A 24,228-nucleotide genomic window follows, 5' to 3' on the forward strand; every position below is an offset into this window, starting at 1 on the left:
TCCCCAGTCCACATGAAGAATAATCAAAAGTGATGGGAGTTGTTGTACAGTAACATGTGGGGACCCAAACTGGAGAAAAACTAAACACCACTGATGACTATGTAAAAAAATTATAGTTGGCCTTCTGTATTCAGATTCAGATTCTCCATCCATGGATTCAAAGGACTTTTGAAGGCAACCATAAGGTTGATGTGACCTTAATGAAAATGAGCTTGACAGCCCTGCTCTAAACCATGGACCAGTGAACTGCAGCCTCTGTGTGGTTTTTGTTCTCAGGCCCCTTTTACACTGCCATATAATCCAGATTATCAAATCAGATAATCCACATTATCTGCTTCAAACTGGATTATATGAGTCTACACTGCCATATAATCTAATTCAAAGCAGATAATCTGGATTGTATATGGCAGTGTAGATGGGGCCTTTTCTGTAAGGAAAAAAAAGGCAAATTCTTATCCAAGAAGCCTCCAGAGTGGTGATTCACCTTTCAAACATGTTGTCCTTCCAGCCTGGTACACTACATTGTCTACTTTGGATGTCAGTTTTGCTGAATATGACTACACCAATGTTTTTGAACATGCGAAACACCTAATTTATCAACATGTAAATCCCATGGCATGTTACACAGGGACTTGACTTTTAAGATTAATTTGACAACTGAGAATTTGTGACTGCAAATGAAATGGACAGGGAAGCATGGCCTGAACTTTTTATTTGCATTGGCCCTCTATAGGTCTTTTTCTATAACAAACCTGCAGCTCTAACATTACTTTTCTTTCCCTGAAAATCATCCTTGATTGATGAAGATGACAATGGGCTTTTGTCTTTGGCATTCATGCAGCCCCAGGAGATCCTAGAGTAAAAGATTGTTCCCAAGTCTCATTGAAGTTGCTCATCTCCATCTCAAACCACACCTGTCCCCACAGGGTTAAGAGAAATGAATATATTAGCAACCCAAAAGGATGTAAAGTGCGGTCTATGTAGCTCAGCATAATTAAAACACTGATTGAGGGAGAGGAAAATTCAAATGAATAACAAATGAACAACAGAGTCCTCCTCCTCCTCTAGTGAGCCGGTGTAGTGGTTTGTACTGAGTTCTGGAGACTAGGGTTCAGACCCTTATTTGACCATGGAAACCCAAAGAGGAAGGCCATAGGAAGCTGCCTTGGCATAAAGCCTCACAAGAAAGCCTGGTTGATAGGTTCATTTATTGCCATAAATCAAAGATGACTTGAAGGCAAGCAAAATCAAAGGGAAACGCATATACTTACATACATGAAAAAGTAAATGACTACACCTGAAACACTACTTCTTTTAGAACACATACCTAAAGACAGCTGGGCCTGATATCCATCAACCAATTAACTTTCTTTCACAAGGTATAAGTATGGTGCCTTCAGCTGCCTTTGTTCCTTGGGCGTACTATTATCAGTTTCACTTCAATCTGATTCAGTACAATAATGGGACATTCTGCTTCCTCAAAGTCTGTGAGTATATGCAACTTTATGCATTATGTCTTGACCATTTTACTTTTGAGAAGCATGAGATTCTACAAAATAGAACACAGCTTGGGAATACATTAACTTGATTATCAATTCCTCTTAGCATCACAGTTTACTAAGGCTTGCTTCCTCTGAAGGATAATTAGGACTGTATATTCTACATTTGGCCCAAAGGCATTCTTGCTTGCAGTGCAATTGTCTATGGGTGCAATTGTCTATCTGTGTGGAAAATGTCCACCTTAAAAATCACAGAAAAGTCTTCTTTCACATCTGGGGATGGATTTTTTTTTCTTCCAGTGAAGAAGCAACCTGATGAAACTGTCGTGCTTCCTAAGCAGCCACAAAATATTAGCACAACACTGATTTATTGGGTTGTTGTGAAGTTTTTGGGCAGTATGCCATGTTCTAGTAGCATTTTCTCCTGACGTTTCACCTGCATCTATGGCAGGCATCCACAGACGGGGTTGTTGTATGTTTTTTGGGCTGTATGGCCATGTTCTAGAAGTATTCTCTCCTGACGTTTCGCCCACATCTATGGCAGGCATCCTCAGAGGTTGTGAGGTATGGAAAAACTAAGCAAGGAATGTTTATATATATCTACTAGCTGTGCCCGGCCACGCGTTGCTGTGGCTTAGTCTGGTGGTGTTGGTCAGTCTACATTAGGTTGTATTGATGCTGTGACCTCCACCCTTCTTTATGCTCACATTAGTAGTAGTATTTGAAGTCTGTTACCTTCTTCAATTTTCGTGTTGATTGATAATTGCTTGAGATCCCTGTTGTCTTTGGTTTGTTGTTAATTGTAATGTCTGATTCTGCTGAGTGCGGTTTATATTTTTATTGTGGTACAATAGTCTTTTTTTTTTGCCTGTGTAGGTGTTTATTATTATTGTTGTTGTAGTGGTCATGAAAGTTGGATAAGTTAGATGCTACTGTATTGTTTTTTGGAGGCCCAGTGTAGCACTGACTGGCCTCTCAGCCTCAGTGCCTGGCTGTTTCTTGCCTGTGATGGTGTTGATTCTTATTGTTGTTGTTATTGTTATTATTGTAATTGTTTTTTTGGAGGCCAAGTGTGAATGTAGGGATTGGGGAGGTGGATGAGTTGTGTTGTCAAATTTTGTATTTGTTATAGTTACAATGCGTTGTTGTAAGTATTGTGGGTCCGGATTGTGGTTTTGTGGTGTGGTTGTGTTGTTACAACTGAGAGGCAAGGCTTTTGTGTTGTGTTTTCAAGTTTTGTATTTCTGGGGCGTTTAGTTGTATGCCAAGTTTTGTATTTCTGGGGCGTTTAGTTGTGTTGTTATAGTCACTATGCATTGTTGTGGGTTTTGTGCGTCCAGATTGTGATTTTGTGGTGTGGTTGTGTTGTTACAATCGGAAGGGAATGCTTTTGTGTTGTGTTGCCAAGTTTCGTATTTTTGGGGCGTTTAGTTGTGTTGTTATAGTCATGATGCGTTGTTGTGAGTTTTGTACATCCGGATTGTGGTTTTGTGTTGTGGTTGTGTTCTTACAACTGGGAGGCAAGGCTTTTGCGTTGTGTTGTCAAATTTTGTATTTCTGGGGCGTTTAGTTGTGTTATAGTCATGATGCATTGTTGTGAGTTTTGTGGGTACAGATTGTGGTTTTGTGGTGTGGTTGTGTTGTTACAACCAGGAGAAAAGGCTTTTGTGTTGTGTTGTCAAGTTTTGTATTTCTGGGGCGTTTAGTTGTGTGCCAAGTTTCGTATTTCTGGGGCGTTTAGTTGTGTTGTTATAGTCACGATGCATTGTTGTGAGTTTTGTGGGTCCGGATTGTGGTTTTGTGGTGTGGTTGTGTTGTTACAACCGGGAGGCAAGGTTTTTGCATTGTGTGCCAAGTTTCGTATTTCTGGGGCGTTTAGTTGTGTTGTTATAGTCACGATGCATTGTTGTGAGTTTTGTGGGTCCAGATTGTGGTTTTGTGGTGTGGCTGTGTTGTTACAACTGGGAGGCAAGGCTTTTGCGTTGTGTTATTAAGTTTTATATTTCTGGGGCGTTTAGTTGTGTGCCAAGTTTTGTATTTCTGGGGCGTTTAGTTGTGTTGTTATAGTCACGATGCGTTGTTGTGAGTGTTATGGGTCTGGATTGTGGTTTTGTGGTGTGGTTGTGTTGTTACAACCTGGAGGGAAGGCTTTTGCGTTGTGTTGCCAAGTTTCGTATTTCTGGGGCGTTTAGTTGTGTTGTTATAGTCACGATGCGTTGTGAGTTTTGTGGATCCTGTGTGGTTTTGTGGTGTGGTTGTGTTGTTACAACTGGAAGGCAAGGCTTTTGCATTGTGTTGCCAATTTTTGTATTTCTGGGGCGTTTAGTTGTGTTGTTATCGCATGATGCGTTGTTGTGAGTTTTGTGGGTCTGGATTGTGGTTTTGTGGTGTGGTTGTGTTGTTGTAACCTGGAGGCAAGCCTTTTGCATTGTGTTGCCAAATTTCGTATTTCTGGGATGTTTAGTTTTGTTGTTATAGTCACTGCGCAAACAACTTTATCATTTTATATATATAGATGGGAAGTCCAGGGTGAGGGAAGAACTCTTGCCAGCGTAAATTTATCCAGAGGTCTGTTTGAGGTGAGGCAAGTACAGTGTATATAAGTGGAATGTCCAGGGTGGAAGGAAGAACTCTCGTCTTTTTGAAGCAAGTGGGAATGTTGCAGTTAGCAAGCTTGATTAGCATTGAGTAGCCTTGCAGCTGCAAAGTCAATCAGTGAGGGAAGCCAATCCCTTGAGCCGCAGGGAGAGGTCGGTAAGAAATCAAATTATTATTTATAGAGGTATGCTGGCTGATGTTGCCTGGAGGCATCTTTTGTTTGGGAGGTGTTAATTAGCACTTGTTTGCTGTCTGAAATTCCCGTTTCTGAGTGGTGTTCTTTATTTACTGTCTTGATTCTGGTGTTTTTATAATACTGGTAATCAGACTTTGTTCATTCATGGTTTCTTCCTTTCTGTTGAAAGTGTCCACATGCTTGTGGATTTCAATGGCTTCTTTGTGTAGTCTGACATGATGGTTGTTAGAGTGGTCCAGCATTTCTGTGTTCTCAAATAGTATTGTGTCCAGGTTGGTTCATCAGGTGCTCTGCTATGGTTGGGTTAGTCTGCAGTGCCTTACATGTTCCTTGATTCGTATCTGGGCAATGTTGCATTTGGTGGTCCCTATATAGACTTGTCCACATATGCAATTGTTAAATTGAATATACATATGTGTTGTCGAAGGCTTTAATGGCCGGAATCACTGGGCTGCTGAGTTTTCTAGGCTGTATGGCCATGTTCCAGGAGCATTCTCTCCTGACATTTCACCCACATCTATGGCAGGCATCCTCAGAGATTGTAAGGTCTGTTGGAAACTAGGCGAGCAGGGTTTATATATCTGTGGAATATCCAGGATGGGAGAAAGAATTCTTGTCTGTTTGAGGCAAGTGTGGCTGTTGTAACTGACCACCTTGATTAGCATTGAATGGCGTACTAGCTTCAAAGCCTGACAGCTTCCTGCCTGGGGGGATCCTTTGGTAGGTGTTAGCTGGCCCTGATTGTTTCATGTCTGAAATTCCCGTGTCTTCTGAATGTTGTTCTTTATTAACTATCCTGATTTTAGTCTTTTTAATACTGGTAGCCAGATTTTGTTCATTTTAATGGTTTCCTCCTTTCTGTTGAAATTGTTCACATGCTTGTGGATTTCAATTGCTTCTCTGTGTAGTCTGACATAATAATAATAACTTTATTCTTGTATCCTGTCACCATCTCGCCGAAGGGACTCAGGGGACTAAGACCAACAAGACAAGGTTTACATGGCAATTGTGACCAACTTACCTCTAAGCAATTGAGGTTTTTGACATATCAATCCAAGTTAACAAAAGGTGAGCTGTTAAAGAATGGTCCAGCATTTCTGTGTTCTCAAATAGTATTCTGTGTCCAGGTTGGTTCATCAAGTGCTCTTCTATAACTGACTTCTCTGGTTGGATTAGTCTGCAGTGACTTTTATGTTTCTTGATTCATGTTTGGGCAATGCTGTTTGGTGGTGTGGAAGAACATGCAGGTCAAGAATAGGACTCCATAGTCACCTAGGTACCCACCGCCAAGACACTACACTTGGAGGGCCATCATACTCGGACAACGAGGGATCGCCTAAGTAACTGCCTTTCATGTTCCTTGATTTGTGCTTGGGCAATGCTGAGTTTGGTAGTCCCTATGTAGAATTGTCCACATATGGAATGGTTGAATTGAATACATATTTGTTAAGTAATTAAGTAATAAGGAGCCCCCAGTGGCGCAGCAGGCTAAATCACTGAGCTGCTGAGCTTGCTGACTGAAAGGTTGGCGGTTCGAATCTGGGTGGCGTGGTGAGCTCCCTTTGTTAGCCCCAGCTTTTGCCAACCTAGCAGTTCGAAAACATGCAAATGTGCGTAGATCAATAGGTACCGCTCCAGCAGGAAGGTAACGGTATTCCATGCAGTCACGCCGGCCACATGACCTTGGAGGTGTCTATGGGCAACGCTGGCTCTTCGGCTTAGAAATAGAGGTGAGCACCAACCACCAGAGTTGGACTCGACTAGAATTAATGTCAGGAGAAAACCTTTAGTTTGCTTTGTCTTAGGCACTTAGTGCCATATGTAAGCTGCCCCGAGTCCCTTTGGGGAGATGGAGGTGGGGTATAAGTGATATATTATAATAAGTTATTAACTTTAAGTAATTTAAGTGGTAGGGAGCCCCCGATGGCGCAGCGTGCTAAGCACTGAGCTGCTGAACTTGAGGACCGAAAGGTTGCAGGTTTGAATCCGGGAGCGGAGTGAGCACCCACTGTTAGCACCAGCTTCTTCCAACTTGGCAGTTCGAAAACTTGCAAATGTGAGTAGACCAATAGGTACCGCTCCGGCGGGAAGATAACGGCGCTCCATGCAGTCATGCCAGTCACATGATCTTGGAGGTGTCTACGGACAACGCTGGCTCTTCGGCTTAGAAATGGAGATGAGCACCAATCCCGAGTAGGACACGACTGGACTTAACGTTAGGGGGAAAACTTGGCCTACCATTAGCAAGTGTGCTGCATATTTGGTAGGCAACCGTGGCAAAATCAAATAACATAGATTTCAATTATTGCAACCTATGTCTCCCCAAAAAAAGCAACAAAATTGGTTCCACACACAAAACGTGCAGCCGCCTCCATTTTATAACTGCTCTTATTTCTCCTGCTCCTTCAACGGGCCAATCGCGGTGACGTCAGACGCACGTATGCAAATATGGACCCGGAGCTGAAGGGTGGGCGGAAGGAGGAGAAGGGGGAGAGAGAGTGTGTTGCCCGGATGTAGGGAGCTCCTCCCTTTTGCTGCCGATCCCTCGCTCGGCGTAGACTCCGCTGCGTTTTCTCCTCCTCCTCCTTCCTTCCCCCTCCCCTCTGGTGAGGTTGCGGGTCAGCGCGAGCCACTGCAGTCAAACCGTCGGCAAACCGCCGCGAGCCCATAATAGCCGCGCGCCCGTAACAGCCGCGCACGAGCCGCCTTTCCCCCCCCTCCCTGAAGGAAGCCGCAGAAGGGAGACGCAGCGCCAGTCAGGGCAGGGAGCGGCGGAGGCGGCGGATTCAGCTGCGGGGAGGCTCTCGACACCCACCCGCCACCATGGTAAGGAGAGTGCGCCTCCTTCTGACTACAGGAAGGCCTCCAGGCCCTCGGAAGGGAAGGGGGTTGAAGGGAAAAGAATGAGGAAGGGACAGAGCCCGCCTGCCCGCCTTGGGCTAGGCCTTAGGCCTTACTCCCCTCGCCCTCCGCAGTCCCCTTTCCCAGAGTTCCCCACAGGCTTCGTGACGTCCTCCTTTCCACATCCTCCCCCTCCCTTTTTTAATTCTTCACCTCATACTCTCCCCTCCTCCCTCTCCTTCCTTCCTGAGCGGCTTCCCCGCTTTTCCGGGAGTCGCCTTCACCCAGCGGTGACCTCTTCCCCGCAGTGCCCCACCCCTGGCGGGCAGCCCTTCCTGGCTTCTTCTTCGCCCACCTCCGCGCTCGCTTGCTCTCTCGCTCTTCAGGGCTGCCGCACTCCTCCTCCTCTCCGTGTGGGGAAAAAAAAGAATCCTGCAAATTTGCTCCATCCCACGCAGCCTTTCCTGCGGATTCACAGCACCCCCTTGCCTCCCCCCCTTTCCTTTTCACGTACATAGGCTCTTACTATGAGATCTTTCTCTCCTCCTCCGCCCAAGTGTGTATTCTGCATAACGAGATCATGGTGCTGTTCGGGACCAACTGTGTGGGCGCTCTATCTGTGACAGTGGTTCCCAATTTTTGATTTTTTGGTCTTCAATTCCCAAAAATCCCAGCCTGCTTACCAGCTGTTAGGAACTGTTGGAACTGAAGTCCAAAACACTTGGAGGCCCAAAGGTTGGGAACCACTGGTAGGAGAACCCCCCCCCCCCCCCCCCAAATGATTTGTTGTATAGACCAGGCAGGGGCAAACTTCAGCCCTCCATGTATTTTGGACTTCAACTCCCAGAAGTCCCAGGGCCCTTCCACACAACCTTATATCACGGCAGAAAATCCCACATGATCTGCTTTGAAGTGGAAAAGATGGCAGTGTGGACTCAGATAACCCAGTTCAAAGCAGATATTGTGGGATGTTCTGCCTTGATATTCTGGGATATAGGGCTGTGTGGAAGGGCTCCCAATCATTTTACCGGCTGTTAGGAATTGTGGGAGTTGAAGTCCAAAACACCTGAAGGGCTGAAGTTTGCCCATGGCTAGTACAGACCTATTCAGTATTTTTTCCATGCAAATGAGGGCCCTTCCACACAGCCATATAATCCAGAATATCAAGGCAGATAATCCACAGTATCTGCTTTGAACTGGGGATGGGGCCCCTTTCCACACTGCTGAATAAAACCCTGCATTTTCTGCTTTGATCTGGAATATATGGCTGTGTGGATTCAGGTAACCTAGTTGAAAGCAGATATTGTGGGATTTTCTACCTTTATATTCTGGGCTATATGACTTTGGAAGAGCCCTGAATCTGCACTGCACTATATCCCAGGATCTGATCCCAGGTTTTCTACCTTAAACTGGATTATAGATTTGCACTGCCAGATAATCTGGAAGAAACAGAAAACTTGGGATATAGGGCCTGCCAGGAGGGCCCTTAGACCCCCTTCCACACAGGTGAATAAAATCCCACATGATCGGCTTTGAAGTGGAATATATGAAGTGGACTTGTATAACCCAGATCAAAGCAGATATTGTGGGATTTTCTGCCTTGATATTCCGAGTTATATGGCTGTGTGGAAGGGCCCTGAGTCCACACTGCCATATAATCCAGTTCAAAGCAGATCATGTGGGATTTTATTCAGCTGTGTGGAAGGGCCTATGGGCATCCCCTCCAATATGATTTACTGTATAGACCTCTTCAGTATTTTTTTCAATTTCAGTTAAGGCCCTTCCACGCAGTCATCATGGCAGATAATCCACAATATCTGCTTTGAACTGGGCTATCTGAGTCCACACTGCCATATAATCCAGTTCAATCCGGGATTTTATACAGCTGTGTGGAAGGGGGCCTTAGAAGGATTTGTTGCTTGTATGTGTGTTGTGACAGCTGTGTTTCGTTGTTATGTCTAATTGTTTCAGACCTGCCACAGCACTGGGTGTTTTTGTTTTGTTTTTGCACTATTTGTACAGAAGAAGGGCTTTCCTCTGAGGCTGAGAGGAAGGGCTGTTCCACACAGCCATATAACCCATAATATCAAGGCAGATAATCCACAATATCTGCTTTGAACTGGGTTATCTGAGTCCACACTGCCCTATAATCCAGTTCAGTGTAGATTTTATACAGCTGTGTGGAAGGGCCTTAGTTCTACTGCCCTCAATGCTCCGAATGTGCATGAAGTATGGCTTAATGTAGGAATGGGCCACAGACAGAAGTAGAACAAAGCCAATATTCTGTGCTAGAGATTTCTTTTTAGGGCCCTTCCATGCAGCCATATAACCCAGAATATCTTCTTTGGACTGGGTTATCTGAGTCCACACTGCCCTATTATTCAGTTCAATGTGGATTTTATACAGCTATGTAGAAAGGGCTGGAGTGACTTCCCCAAGGTTGTTCCCTGGGTCTCGATTGAATTGGGAATCACACACACAACATGTGTGTGTAAATTTTATTTCATACAGTTCTACAAAAATCAATCTGTTTTCCATAACAGCCGTGCATATGTTGTATGATACATTCCACTTTAGTTCAAGAGGCTGTTGACATATGTCTTCTTATATACATCCTTTATTATTACCATTAGGTTTATTTGTATACTGCTTTTCTCTTCATATGGAAACTTAAAGTGGCTCACAGCTAAAAGCATTGCAATACAACTTAAAATATACAAGTATTAAGACAGTGTTAAACATCATTGAAAGCATATAAAATCATGGCAGCCCCTGACGATCTTAAAAACCTTCTTTAAAAGCCTGCCTGAATAAAAAGGTTTTAGCCTGCTGCCAGAAGGTCAGTAGGGAAGGGACCATTCTGGCTTCCCTGGGCAGGGAGTTTCAGAGTCAAGGGGCAGCCACCAAGAAGGAAGGTCCTCTCATTCCCATCAAATGAGCTGGAGATGGAGGTGGGACTGAGAGGAGGGTCTCTCCTGAAGATCTCAGAGTTTGAGCTGGTTCGTACAAGGGGATGCGGTCGGCCAGATAGCCTGGACCTGAAGCATCCAGGGCTTTAAAGCTTCAAATATACATGTATATATGTTTGGGTACCTTCTCCCCCAAAGGGTGCTGGTGCCCTGCCGAACGACAACTCCTAGGATTAAAGAGTATTAAGCTGTGGCAGATAAAGTGGTGTGACTTGCATTAATTCAATAGTGCAGATGCTGTCGTCTGTCCAAATCACCATGTTTACTACCCCGATTTGTAGTATATTAATTGCTGGGTAATTCTGGGAAAGGTAGTGAAATGAGAGTTTGTTGGAACACAAGCAAGTCTGTTAGCATGTTATGAAATTACACATTTATTATGGCATAAAGCTTCATGGATTCAAGTCCATCCATCACAAAGGATTAGCTACATTGCTTTGTTGCATTAAGAGGAACAGACCTGTAGTAACCTAAACTCTGTTGGTCATATTACTGTTTGAGCTTTTGTGGAAGGCATAAAAGCTTTGGTATTCAAGAATGTATGCTGAAGTAAATTTCTTAATCAAGTTTCCACAAGACTATTTTTTTAGTTTTTCATTGAATAGGTGAATCTGCAGTCATCTGCACAACTGTGTGTAGTTAAAGTAAAGGTTTCCCCTGACGTTAAGTCCAGTCATGTCTGACTCTGGGGGTTGGTGCTCATCTCCATTTCTAAGTCGAAGAGCTGGCATTGTCCGTAGACACCTCCAAGGTCATGTGGCCGGCATGACTGCATGGAGCGCCGTTACCTTCCCGCTGGAGTGGTACCTATTGATCTACTCACATTGGCATGTTTTCAAACTGCTAGGTTAGCAGGAACTGGAGCTAACAGCGGCCGCTCACGCCGCTCCTGGAGTTTGAACCTAGGACCTTTCGGTCTTCAGTCCAGTGCTTTAACGCACTTCGCCACTGGGGCTCTTGTGTGTAGTTAAATCCCATTAAATTCAGTGCGGATGGCTTTTAAGTAAATATGTATAAAATTGTCAATCTGATTCCATTGACTTTGACCATTTATTTGGAAATGAGTCACACATTGTGTCCAGTGAGACCTGCTTCTAGGTAAATGAGCTTAGAATCTCCTTTCTTTCTCAGTAGTTGCCTCAACTATTCTACTTACAACCATTTGAGTTTTCATAATAGCCCTGTAGCTGCTATTTCTCTTCATGTCTTCTCCCAATTTGCATACTTATTATTGTTTTCCTTTTTTGTTACATCTTTCACAGATTGCTATAAATAAAACCACTCTAATCTTATCCTTTTATAGAGAAAATTATTTGTCATAGGGTATTCAATTGGCTTTGTAATATATCTTGTATCATGTTGTTCCTCTTCGCTCTTAATTCATTTAGTTTTCTCTTTCTGTCCATAATATATTAGAATTATCTCAGCACCTTGATGTTTGTACAGCATAAAACATCTCCACTCATTGTGCTGTCATCAATAAATCCTAAATGCACATCCTCATTCTTGCTTGCTAGTTGGCAGTACCATTTTTACTTCACTAAACAATTGTCTTTACTCTTCTCCCCAAGCACCCCTGAACACTCACTTCTTCTAAAGATGATATCTTAAGAGTGCATTTTGTTTGTGGTTCAATTTTCTTTTCTACCTTCCCCATAAAAAGCAGCATTTTAAACATATAGTCAAGTATATATATTGTATATGCTTGATTATATATTGCACTAGTTTTAAAGAGGTTATTTGTTGCATGCAATAGTACTTCTCATGTTTCAACCAACATGCAATAGCACACAAAGATTTCTGCAGGTGACATGTCTGATAATGCTGTAAATTACATGATGTTAAGTGTAAATTGCATAGTTTTTGAAACCAAGACAGATTATGATATTTCAAAGAAAGAAGATAAAAAGTATGAAGGAGCTGCTGGGCTAAATATCATGACAATTAAAAATTGCCATTTGTTATGTATAAAATTTAGTAATATTAATGCTGTAGTATTTTATGTCAACACTAGGGGTGTTTCCTGCTTGTTGCTACTGCCAAAAATCAACGCCCTTTTCCACAAACGTTTGTTGGCTCACATTATCTATTCTTGTTAAAAAAAAGTCCCCAAACCAAAAGAACTTCATTTGTTGAAACTAGAAAACACTTTTGTACATCCCATGCAATATATTCCTAATGTTTTTAAAATGGAAATTCAATATATGAAATACTATTGTGTAGAAAAACTGAATGTAAATGTTCCACTGGTAATTTAAAATCTGGGGAACTGGCAGTTTAAAGACTCAACTATACTTTTGAAATTTGTTATGAAATATGACTTAAAATGGAAAGCATACACTAACAATAATAATCAAGTTCAGCAGAATCTATTGCGTTTTATTACTAAAAATTGAAAAGCAAATAGTGTGTGTTGACAGTTGACACAGGGTGACCCCATAATTTTATAGGATTTTTCTTAGTGCTATGGCCTATGCAAGGAAAACTCTGGTGTTTTCACCAGTTCCTTCCTCTCAATTACAGCATGCAGAATTTGTATTTGTTAGTGGCCTCCCATCCAAGTATTAGCCAGGGCTGACCATATTTAACTTCCAAGATAAGATAGAATATTTAGGATATTTAGGGTTCTGAATTGTGTAAGCAAGCATGTAATCAATTCATAGTGCAATCAGATTTGATTCTGAGTGAATTTGGTTAGCATTAGGTTATTAGATTTAACACAAATCTCTAAGGTCTTTAGCTGTGTTTAACAGTATAGTTAATTAGGATATTGTTTGAATATCCTAATTAACTATATTGTGTGAATGCATTTTTCAAACTTCATGCAGACTCATTTGTAATGAGAAACATTTGTGTTGTAAGGTTATTATTGGATCTATATCTTGATATTTATTTATTTATTTGCAGCTGGCAACAATTCAATGCCCTCAATAAAAAACAACATGATATGAGACTAATACTCAGTTATTGAATAGTATTGATTAAAATGTTAGTGAATATCAGTTTCTGAATCATGACAGTTGTCTGTTGGGATCAAAATGGGGAATCTTAGAGGGGGGCTTCTAACAGATTTCTGGTCCTGCACTTTATAGTAAATACAGACTATATTTAGTAGATAGTTTGCAAAACACCAATGCTATTCTTCCACTGAAGACTTGAACAGATATGAATTCAACTTTTACAAAGTTATCCCTGAATATATGAGAACCCTTTTTTGAAATATGCTAGCAGTATCTGTTATAGTTCGTTTTCATTTACTACAAAATGTGAAATTTTATCTTTCTGTCTTCCACCAAGGGCTGCACGTATTCATCAAAATGGCTCTAGAATACAGTGGGAAATTGTCACAAGTTACTTCTGGTTTCAAAACACTAATATATGTTACTACTGAACAGTGCAAGTTTGCAATGTGACATATTTAAAAGATGAAATGCAATCCTAAAGATTTTTGGGAGAAGCAGTTAATCGTTTTCCATTAGGATGAAAATTGGGAGGCATTGTTGATTTCAACAGCATGAGAGAGGGGTACATATATTTCCATGGCCATGTTTTGCCCATGCTGAAGCTGTGGTACCTCGTTGTCCACTGGAAATACGTTCCAAAAACCCCAGGGGATACCTGAAATCAAGAGAAGCCTCTATTTAGGCTAGAAGCACACCAGAGAATAGCATTAAAAGAACTAGAGGATGCCCATAAACACTTCTCTGAGACTATATTTTGTAGAGCACGGGTAAGTGGAATTATAGATACTGAGTTCATGAATAAGGGGCTGTGTTGTATATTGAAATTTAGTCTTCTACTGTGTTATCTGGAAAACCTGCCATTTTGGAAAGTATGTTTAGAGTTGAAAATGATGCTGGATCTTTTGCTTGGCAAACTTTCTGATTAGTAGTAGGAGTTAATTGGTATGAAGTGGGTCAGAATTGTGGTTCCGGTTAATTAGTTTTGTAAACAAAATGAGTATTCTCTTAGTGTTTCAGAAGTTCTTACATCAAAAATGTTTTCCAAAGTAGGCACCCATGTCTGCTTAAAGTATTAGAACTGGAAAGAGTTAGTACACGATTCTATGTTTTTTTCTTTATGGTTCCCAAAATCCCATGACTCTTGATTCATTTTTTTCCATTTATCATTTCACTGCTTTTAAAAAGATATCAAAGAGCTGTTTGTAGAAATGTAGCTAATATTATGTTGCAAAGTTCTGTTTGTAGAATTTTGCACAATCCTCCTATAGAAGCCATTATGATGCTGTAGAAGGGAACTGTGCTTATTCTAAAGCAGAGCAAAATGCTGCTTGGGGAGAGAAAGCGAAGTTGGTCAAATACAGTGGGGTGCAACTTTAAAATGCTTTCAATGTAACAATCCTTAGGTTCGTATTCTACAGTGCTCACACCTTGTTCTTTGGTAAGTAGATAGCCTCATTGGGTTAGCATCCAGGTTTGAGATTGAAGATGTGGCACGTTTCCAAAAGTCACACCTTTCAGGTAAAATGGAGTTTGTGAATCATTCCTGACAACACTAGTCTTCCAAGTTGCTTAGAATACCTTGGGCAGCATCACATATTTTTCAATGCAGCATAAGACAAAGAGGATTTTTTCTGACTGCATACAAACCTTTCTGCTCATAGGGGTTTTTGAAGTATTAGCTTACATTTTGATGTTCTGCCTATATATTTAATATATACCCCACCTTTCTCCTGGTGCTATTGAGATTTTCTTAAACCGTACCTGACATCCTGTTGGAGATTGTTTGGAATGGATGAGTATTTCCATGTAGAAAAAAAGAGCAGAAATATGCAGAACTGTAGTTCCTTTTGGCTAGTGCTCATAGTTGTTTCCCCATTATGCTTGAGCACACCACGTTGAGTGTACATAATGTGCACATTTCTGTTTTTTCCCCTAACTTTTCTGCCAGAGGAAGTTTTTCAGGCCTTTTGCAGTGTCTCCTATGTTAATACAGTGCTTTGAATGCGATTTCCTGCTTCTTAGTGGGGGGTTGGACTGGATGGCCCATGAGGTCTCTTCCAACTCTACTATTCTATGATTCTAGTAGAGTCTCGCTTATCCAACCTTCGCTTATCAAACATTCTGTATTATCCAACACAGTCTGCCTCCCGCCTGGATCCACAGATGCGTCACTATGCAGCAACGTGCAGCGGACCAACACGCCCAACAAACACAAGTGCAGCCATGCTCCCAAACAAGTGGCAGACTTGTTGGAAAACATGATGTTTTGGTGCTTAATTTGTAAAATCATAACGTAAATTGACTTTTAATAGGCCTTTCCTTAATCCCTCCTTATTATCCAATATTTTTGCTTATCCAACTTTCTGCCAGTCTGTTTATGTTGGATAACCGAGGCTCTACCGTAATATATTTTATTGAGCAGTGTTGTGTACTTCTGAAATTTAATTTCGGAACTTCAAAGGTGAACATGTCTTAAAAACTTTTTAAATGATAGTTTTAATTATTTCAAGCTATCACAGAGTCTCCCTTTCCTTGTGTTGTTCTCTGATTGGTTTTATTTAATTATCCTCTCCTTTGCATATATCCTTTATGCAATATCGTCTGTATGAAGTTGGAGCTGAAAACATATCATCCTCCAATTCTTTATGGATGCTCATTAAGAAAAAAAAATATTTCAATTGGAGATTGAATGATTCACTTCTGTATAATGAAAAAATATTGTGAAAATGAAGGAACATTTAAAAGACTTGAAATAATTTGAACAAAGATACAGGCATCAAAATGGTCTAGAATCCCAGTAAGACAGTTACAAGAGACATTTTTATATAACAAAATGCTGTATTAAAGAAGAGACGACAAAAATTACAAAGTACAATGAATCAAGAAAGAAAAGTGAGGAGCTAGTTGTGACACCACTGAATTTAAATTTGTTAAAAGATAATCTATAAAAAATCTACCAAAAGCAACTAATACAGTAGAGTCTCACTTATCCAACGCTCACTTATCCAACATTCTGGAATATCCAACGCATTTTTGTAGTCAATGTTTTCAATATATCGTGATATTTTGGTGCTAAATTCGTAAATACAGTAATTACTACATAGCATTAATGTGTAATGAACTACTTTTTCTGTCAAATTTGTTGTCAAACATGATGTTTTGGTGCTTAATTTGTAAAATCATAACCTATTTTGATGTTTAATAGGCTTTTTCTTAATCTCTCCTTATTATCCAACATATTCACTTATCCAACGTTCTGCCGGCCCGTTTATGTTGGATAAGTGAGACTCTACTGTAGCTACAATGACTGTAGAAATATAAAGAGTGTGGGGAATATGCTGAGCAAATCTACTTTGAAGCAAGTAACAGTTCTGCTAAAAATCCAGCTAACATACAAATTAAGAAAAGATAGAAATGTCAGAAATAGTTGAGGCCTTTAAGAAGTTTAAGACAGGAAAAGTTCAAATTTAGATGCCATAGCAGCTATATATTATGAAGTATTGGAAGATTTATTACTCCTGAAGAACTATGATTTTCTACTAAAAGAGTCTAAGTTTTAGTAGAAAGAATCTAGATGGTGTGAGAAGATGTGATACATGAAGATCAGAGTAAATTTGTGGCTAATATAAGAGAAAAATGTGTTCTAGATATTTTGGAGAACCCGAATAGCAAGCGACTCATATCCCTTTGGATGCTGAAAAAGTAACTGACATTTTGAGCATGTTGGAGGTCCTTGGGAAATTGATCTTTGGTGATTTTTTTACAACATAGATAAACTCGATTTATGTTTCACATAGGGCCCAGGTATTGATAGAACTACCACAAAGTCTTGTGACATTCTGAGAAGTACAAAAGAAAGTTGCTCCATGTCACCATTACTTTTATGTTATATTGACTTTAGAAGTTTTGTATAGAGCTATAAAAGATGATAATAAAATAAAGGCAAAAAATAAAAGGATTGGTGTTTAAGTTGATGGCCTGTACAGATGTTTTAGTTATCTCTTTGGAAGAGTTGTTTGATGATCTAGTACAAACTAGAAAAATATGGAGCTGTGGCTGGATTGACAATAAATATAAAACCAGGATACTGACCTGAAATATGACAAAAGTTGATTATAATTTTCTCTAAGGTTTATTGGAAAGGTCAGGACAAATGAAAAGTGTGTACCTTTTTCCATATATGGTGGAACAAAGAGAGTTGGGGCTGGGATACATTATATAATTGGGCAAAACAATGAATATAAAGCTATGGTTGAAGCCAGAACTTCATATGTTGAAACTGTTAGATGATTAACATGAAAAGTCCCATAGAAAAGTTTTGCAATGTATCATTAACAGTGGTACAAAAGTGGAAACAAAAGAAGATTCCATAAAAGATTGGCTGTTGAAGATGTATGATTGAGCTGAAATTGACAGACAAAATTAAGGACAGTACAGTAGATAAATTCAAGCAGAATTTTTGACATACTTGGCATTAAATTAAAGCAGATTGTTATGTAGAAGTAATACTATCTAGTTAAATAGCAAAGAAAATGTAGTTGTATAAGAGAAAGCAGGTTAAAGGCGCAAATAGCATTATCAGTTAGGGTTTGGGAGTCAAACCCTATTTAGCCTGTTTTTTAATTCATTTAGAATCATACATATTATATATGTTAAAGCAGTTTGAAGTTTATAAATTCAATCATTTCATTTGTTTTATGTAGCATAAAATCTTTTTGTATGTGTGTATTGAATAAAGCTTTTTTTTTTTAAAAAAAAAGCACAATCCAGTTATCAGTACTACTAGAAGCAATGAAATAACATAAGCTTAGTATATACCGTAACTAAGGAGCAGCAAATGCTTTCTCAATATTAAAGTACCATAAAGCAAGGTCTCTCTCACTCTCCTCAATTATAGCACTTTGTTACCATTTCAGTTGTCATAATTCCATGTTTGAGGAACATGAACAGTACAACATGGTAGGTTACTTAGTATTCAGATTCTCTGCTCGTCAACTTCAGTTTGCACATGCACCTTCAAGTTGACTTATGGCATGTTTTATGACTTTAATAGGGGTTTCTTAGGCAGGGAATGCTCAAAGGGTAGTTTTACCAATTCATGAAATGCCTTATCCAAATTACATATCACAGAATTGCATAGGATGCAGCCACATCAGTTAAGGGTTTAAAGTATTAAGTTCCTGTAGCTGTGTAAAGAACCCAGATTTTTATATACACCATAGAATTTAATCATTCCTTTAGGATTCAGGCATTCTTGTGGTAGGTGGGAGTGTTGTGACATTATACTGAAGCTGAGAATTCTTGCTTGTGTACTCTAGCTTGGCATATAGATTATGCTTCAGGAAGGATGTATCCAGCTCCCCCCCCCCCCAAAGAGTCTAAACTGGACAAAATATTTTTTACTCAATTCTGTAATTTTGGTTGGGTAAAAATGCACATGCTTTTATAAAAATGTAAGAATGTAGGTATAGTTTTGTGCTATGTTCTTGTTGAAATGCTTCAAATACCTCATAGAACAATGGTTCTCAAGCTTCCTGATGCTGCGACCTCTTAATACATGTTGTGGTGACCCCCCAACCATAAATTTATTTTCGTTGCTACTCCATAACTGTAATTTTGCTACTGTTATCATAATGTAAATATCTGGATGCATTTTCATTCACTGGATCAAATTCGGCACAAATGCCCTATAACGCCCACATTTGAATAATTATAAGGTTGCGGGGGATTGATTCTGTCATTTGGGAATTGTCGTTGCTGGGATTTATAGTTAAACCTAAAATCAAAGAGCATTCTGAACTCCACCAAGGATGGAATTGATCCAAACTTGGCACACAGAACTCTCATGGCCAACAGAAAATACTGGAAGATTTTGGTGGGCATTCACTTTGAGTTTTGGAGTTGTAGTTCACCTACATTCAGAGAGCACTGTGGACTCAAACAATGATGGCTCTCGACCATACATGGCATGAAAACTCAATGTGCCCAAATGTGAACACTGGTGAAGTTTGGGGAAAATAGATTTTGACATTTGGGAGTTATAGTTGCTGGGATCTATAGTTCTCCTACAGTCAATGAGCATTCTGAGCCCCAGCAACAATAGAATTGGGCCAAACTTCCTACACAACCCCCATGACCAACAAAATACAGGAGGGATTTGGGAGGAATTGAGTGATTTACGGGAGACGTAGTTCACCTAAATCCGGAGAGCATTGTGAACCCAAACAACGATGGATTTGGACTAAATTTTGCACAAATACCAGATACACTAAAATTTGAATACAGTTGGGGTTGGGGGGGATTGATTTTGTCATTTGAGAGTTGTAGTTGTTGGGATTTATAGTTAACCTACAATCGAAAAGCACTCTGAACCCAGCCCACAATGGATCTGTACCAAACTATCTACATGGCCAACATTGAATACTAGTGGGGTTGGGGGGGGGGCTGTTTTTGAATCCTGGGAGTTGTAGTTCACCAACACTCAGAGAGCACTCTATACCAAACTGGTGATGGAACTAGTGAACTTTCCAAACATACCCAACATGGCAAGCTTTGAATACTGGTGGTTTGTTTCCAAAAAGGAAGGTCAGGCGGAGAAATCTTCAGCCTTCTGTGCTAAAGGGGTTCCTAAGACAGTCAGAAATATTTGTTTTGTGATGGTCTTTGGCAACCCCCCCCCCCCAACACTTCCCTCGTGACCCCTCCCCAGAGGTCCCAGTCCCCAGGTTGAGAAATGCTGTCATAGAATCATAGAGTTGGAAGAGACCACAAGGGCCATTCAGTCCAACCCCTGTGATGCAGGAAGACACAATCAAAGCAGTACCAATGCATGACCTTTGCTTAAAAAACTCCAGAGGAGACTACCACTCTCTGAGGTAGCATATTCCACTGATTTCACTGTCAAATAGCTCTTCTTCCTAGGTGGAATCTCAATTTGAATCTTCTAGTCTCTATAACAGCAGAAAACAACCTTCCTCTTTCTCAATGTGGCTTTCTTTCAGATATTTAAACATGGTTGTCATGTCCCCACTCATCCTTTTTTAAATCTCGAAGCTAACTATACCTAGCTCCCTCAAGCTGTTTCTCATCGGACTTGGTTTCCAAGCCTTCGATCATTTTGGTTGCTCTTCTCTATACACATTCCAGCTCAACAATACCCTTCTTGAATTGTGGTGCCCTGAACCAGACACTGTGTTCCAGGTGAGATCTGATCAAAGCAGGACAGAATGGGACTATGACTTCCCAAGATCTAGGCCAGGAGTCCTCAAACTTTTTTAAGCAGAGGGCTGATTCACTGTCCCTCAGACTGTTGGTGGGCCGGATTATAGTTTGAAAAAAAAACCCAAAACAAATTCTTATGCATACTACACATATCTTAGTTGTAGTGCAAAAAATGAGATAAAAATAAAATATTTAAAAAGAAGAATAATTTTAACCAACATAACATTACCAGTTTCTGTATGTAGAAGCCCACCTGTGGGTGCTTTTTTGACTTAAATATACCTATGCAATTAATTTGCCGATTTGCTGGTAAAATAAAATATGAATAAGAAGTCTTGACCTCTCTGCTTGATTTCAAGCTTCCATAGAAAGTGAACAATAGTAATTGCATGTAAATGGAAAAGAGACTATATTATGGGAAAAACCTGATACATGATTTACCTGAAGAAAATTGATACTTAGATTTGGCAACAAGAGTATGAATATCTTAAAATATTTGTACTTGTATGGAATTTTGGGAGGATGCTGGTGAAAATCTGTGCAGGACGAGTATGGTAGGATTTCCAGATTTTGATACACAAATTGACACAAAGGCTTGCAAGGGTGTCAATTCAAAGTTCACTTGAGAGTTTGGAACTGGTACTGTTCTTTTGATCAGTATAAATTGTTTGGGGGCTTTAAGTATAGTGGCAAAGCCAGATGGAAATTGAATTGAAACAAGAGTATTTTATCTTTAATATTAAAGAAAATAATTGCAAATCTGTATTGGGAAGGAGGGAGTATTCGGAAACCACTCATTACATTTGAACTATTATGTTTTGATAAATGTTGAAAATCTTGGATTAAGATCTGGGGATTACTACAATCTTGGCTTTCTGATTTGTTATTAAGTTACAGTTGTCCCTTTTTTGCATGCAATATAAAATTTCAGAGCTGCGGGAGTGCAATATTATTCCTAGTGGTACCCTTCACAGATCTTATCAAACTGTGTAATCTGTACATGTTTGTCTTATGAATATTATTGGTTTTGTTTAAAGAAGCGAGTTGGAGTTCTTATTGGATTATAGGAGATTCCTGAAGACTTTTAATTGCCTTCTTTTGGATAATTATTGTAATTTTTATTACTATTTTATCTGCTGATATTTTATATCTTGTATAGTTATATTTAATAAGAAAGTGTGAAGAGCTGTGTTTGATAGAGCAAAGGTACATCCTGACCTAGAATTTTCTTCTTACAGTGGCAAATTTGATGGTTGTAGGAAGCCTTCAAGCAGGGCAGGAGCATAGGAGTACTCTCCTCTTTTTGTTCCTCAGCAGGTGATACTGAGGTGCATCCTGCTCCTGATGCTGCAAAGAGTAAATAGTTGTCATCTTTAGGTGAATTTCAATGTTTTTGAGTTTTAAATTATATAGGCAAAGTGTGTTAAAGCACTGAGCTGCTGAACTTGTGGACCAAAAGGTCCCAGGTTCAAATCCTGGGAGTGGAATGAGCGACCGCTGTTAGCCCCAGCTCCTGCCAACCTAGCAGTTCGAAAACGTGCAAATGTGAGTAGGTCAATAGGTACCGCTCTGACGAGAAGGTAACTGCGCGCCATGCAGTCATGCCGGCCACATGACCTTGGTGGTGTCTATGGACAGTGCCGGCTCTTCGGCTTAGAAATGGAAATGAGCACCAACCCCCAGAGTCAGACATGACTGGACTTAACGTCAGGGGAAAACCTTTACCTTTACCTTGTCATTAGTTGGCCTACTACAAGCTAACGGCTGGATGCTAAATCAAGCAAATCAACTGGCTTTCTAGCAGTTTACCTAATGTACCTTTGTAACTATCTAAAATCATAACTCTAAACCAGATGTCTGAATCTTCATTTTTACAATCCATGCTCACACTTTTTCCTTTAAAAAGGATATAGCATGCTATTTTGCAGTAGATGTGTCTTTCGCGTGAACGATCCTATACATAAAGTTTGTGAACTGGTCTTTAGTTTTATAATCACGGGAGTATAATATAATATGTGAGTATATATTGAAATCTAAGCAGTATACAAAATCTCCATGGAATGGTGTAGAAGAAGATGCATCCTTAGTAGTTGATATGGAAAGGAGATGCAGAAAAGATGGGGCAGCGTATGTACGATAATGGCAGAGGGTGACTCAAGCGATTGCTACGTGAAGGATTTGTTCTGCACTTTTAGGTTTAAGAAATTTAACTATCCCATGCAATCATGTTCACAATTAAAGAAAGTCACGTGAACATATAGCACAGAATTAAACACTCACATTTTTAACATTTTCATTGAAACAACTCAGGATTATGGAGGGGCAAACTGGTGGTTTTAAAAGATTTTCTGCAGGATTGTGCAGTTGCTTCACATCTAATTAGAGTATGAAATTAATCAGTGATTTTATGTATTAATTTTGTAAAGTTGGAACTGGATTCTTAAAAGATAAAGCATTGTTGCTTTATGAATGTTTGTTAGTATTTTACAAGTTGCTGTTTCCTTCCCACTACCTCACATCCAGTCTGTTTGGAGCTTGTTTGTACATGGAAGATGCCAGATATAAAGAACAGGCTAGTGGTGTACTGTTCAGGTCTGTTGTGGAATTTGCCTGAAATTCTAAAGCCTTCTGTTAGTTGACTCTATTTTCATTTGTGACTTACTTCTAGTGAAGTAATGAAAGTGTTTTGCAAAATAATTGATCTTTCATGAGTTTAGCATAATTAAACAGCAATCTAACATTTCCAAAACAGAATGATTTTCAAGAAACTCTTGCAGTGATTATAATCATTTTAAAAATTCTACAAGGCACTTTCCTAGAACGATTTCATTCCATTGACTCTGTTCTTCTAGTATGAAGCAAAAGTGGACAACTATCTGGCATTGGGGGCTGCACTGATTCTCCATGAGGCTTTGATGGCTGTACCTACTCATTTAAAATTTTGTTATGTAATGTAGCTTAATTTTACTGCAATGCCCTCATATTCCCTAGGATTTGGGGACAGTTTCATTTTCTGTTCTATTTTTTAAAAAACAGGACAGGATCTTTCTTTAAACCAGAAGCCAACCATGGCTTCTAACATTAGGGAGGACAAGGATTTCTTTTTGGCTAAGACAGTGGTTCTCAAACTGTGGGTCCCCAGGTGTTTTGGCCTTCCAACTCCCCAGAAATCCTAACAGCTGGTAAATTGGCTGGGATTTCTGGGAGTTGTAGACCAAAACACCTTGGGACCCACAGGTTGAGAACCACTAGGCTAAGAGCTTTCCCATCTTCCTCCTACATGGAAGTCTCAAGCAGCTTTGGGTGCTGCACGTAGCCATTGAGTTGTACGTGTCCCGTGTCCCACTCTTGTTATATGAAAATCTCAGGCACAATGTTTGATAGGTATTCCTCGCCCTCTGTGCATACACTTACATCACTATGAGACAATGATGGAGCTTTGTTTGTGAAATGAAGTAATTTCCCTTGGTGGAAATGAAACATAATAACATGCCCACAAAGGAGTGAATGATAAATTAATGAAATGGGAAATGCTAATTTGAACCACCTTTCAAAAATCCTAATTTTATTGTGCACATATAATTTGTATATGATTGTAATTGATCTTGAATTTGAATCATACAGATAAGTAAGCAACATGTGGAATAGTATAATAAGTGTTTTGCTAGGAGTACAGCACAAGCAATACTAAGTATGGTGGCCAGCATTTGGTGAAGCTGATGCTCTTTCACAATGATTTCAAGATACAGTAGAGTCTCACTTATCCAAGCTAAACGGGCCGGCAGAAGCTTGGATAAGCGAATATCTTGGATAATAAGGAGGGATTAAGGAAAAGCCTATTAAACATCAAATGAGGTTATGATTTTACAAATTAAGCACCAAAACATCATGTTAGACAACAAATTTGACAGAAAAAGTAGTTCAATACACAGTAATGTTAT

The 24,228-nt window shown here is 39.9% G+C and overlaps 1 protein-coding gene across 4 annotated transcripts in view; it reads left to right on the forward strand.

Moving 5' to 3' along the window:
- The first annotated feature begins 1,439 nt into the window (after window positions 1-1,439).
- The window catches only part of ppp3r1 (protein phosphatase 3 regulatory subunit B, alpha), a 61,214-nt gene continuing 38,425 nt past the window's right edge, over window positions 1,440-24,228 (forward strand). For 2 of the 4 annotated variants that reach the window (XM_008114920.3, XM_062958561.1), the window contains exon 1: window positions 1,440-1,487. In XM_008114920.3, coding sequence (XP_008113127.1) covers window positions 1,461-1,487 — 27 coding nt within the window. In that variant the 5' untranslated portion in view covers window positions 1,440-1,460. Of the gene's footprint in view, window positions 1,488-5,271; window positions 5,362-6,810; window positions 7,120-24,228 lie in introns of those variants that run through there. The other 2 variants (XM_062958553.1, XM_008114924.3) reach the window with 2 other exon arrangements.

Source organism: Anolis carolinensis, chromosome 1 (genome assembly GCF_035594765.1).
Source record: "Anolis carolinensis isolate JA03-04 chromosome 1, rAnoCar3.1.pri, whole genome shotgun sequence".
In the NCBI taxonomy this organism is placed as follows: Eukaryota; Metazoa; Chordata; class Lepidosauria; order Squamata; family Dactyloidae; genus Anolis; species Anolis carolinensis.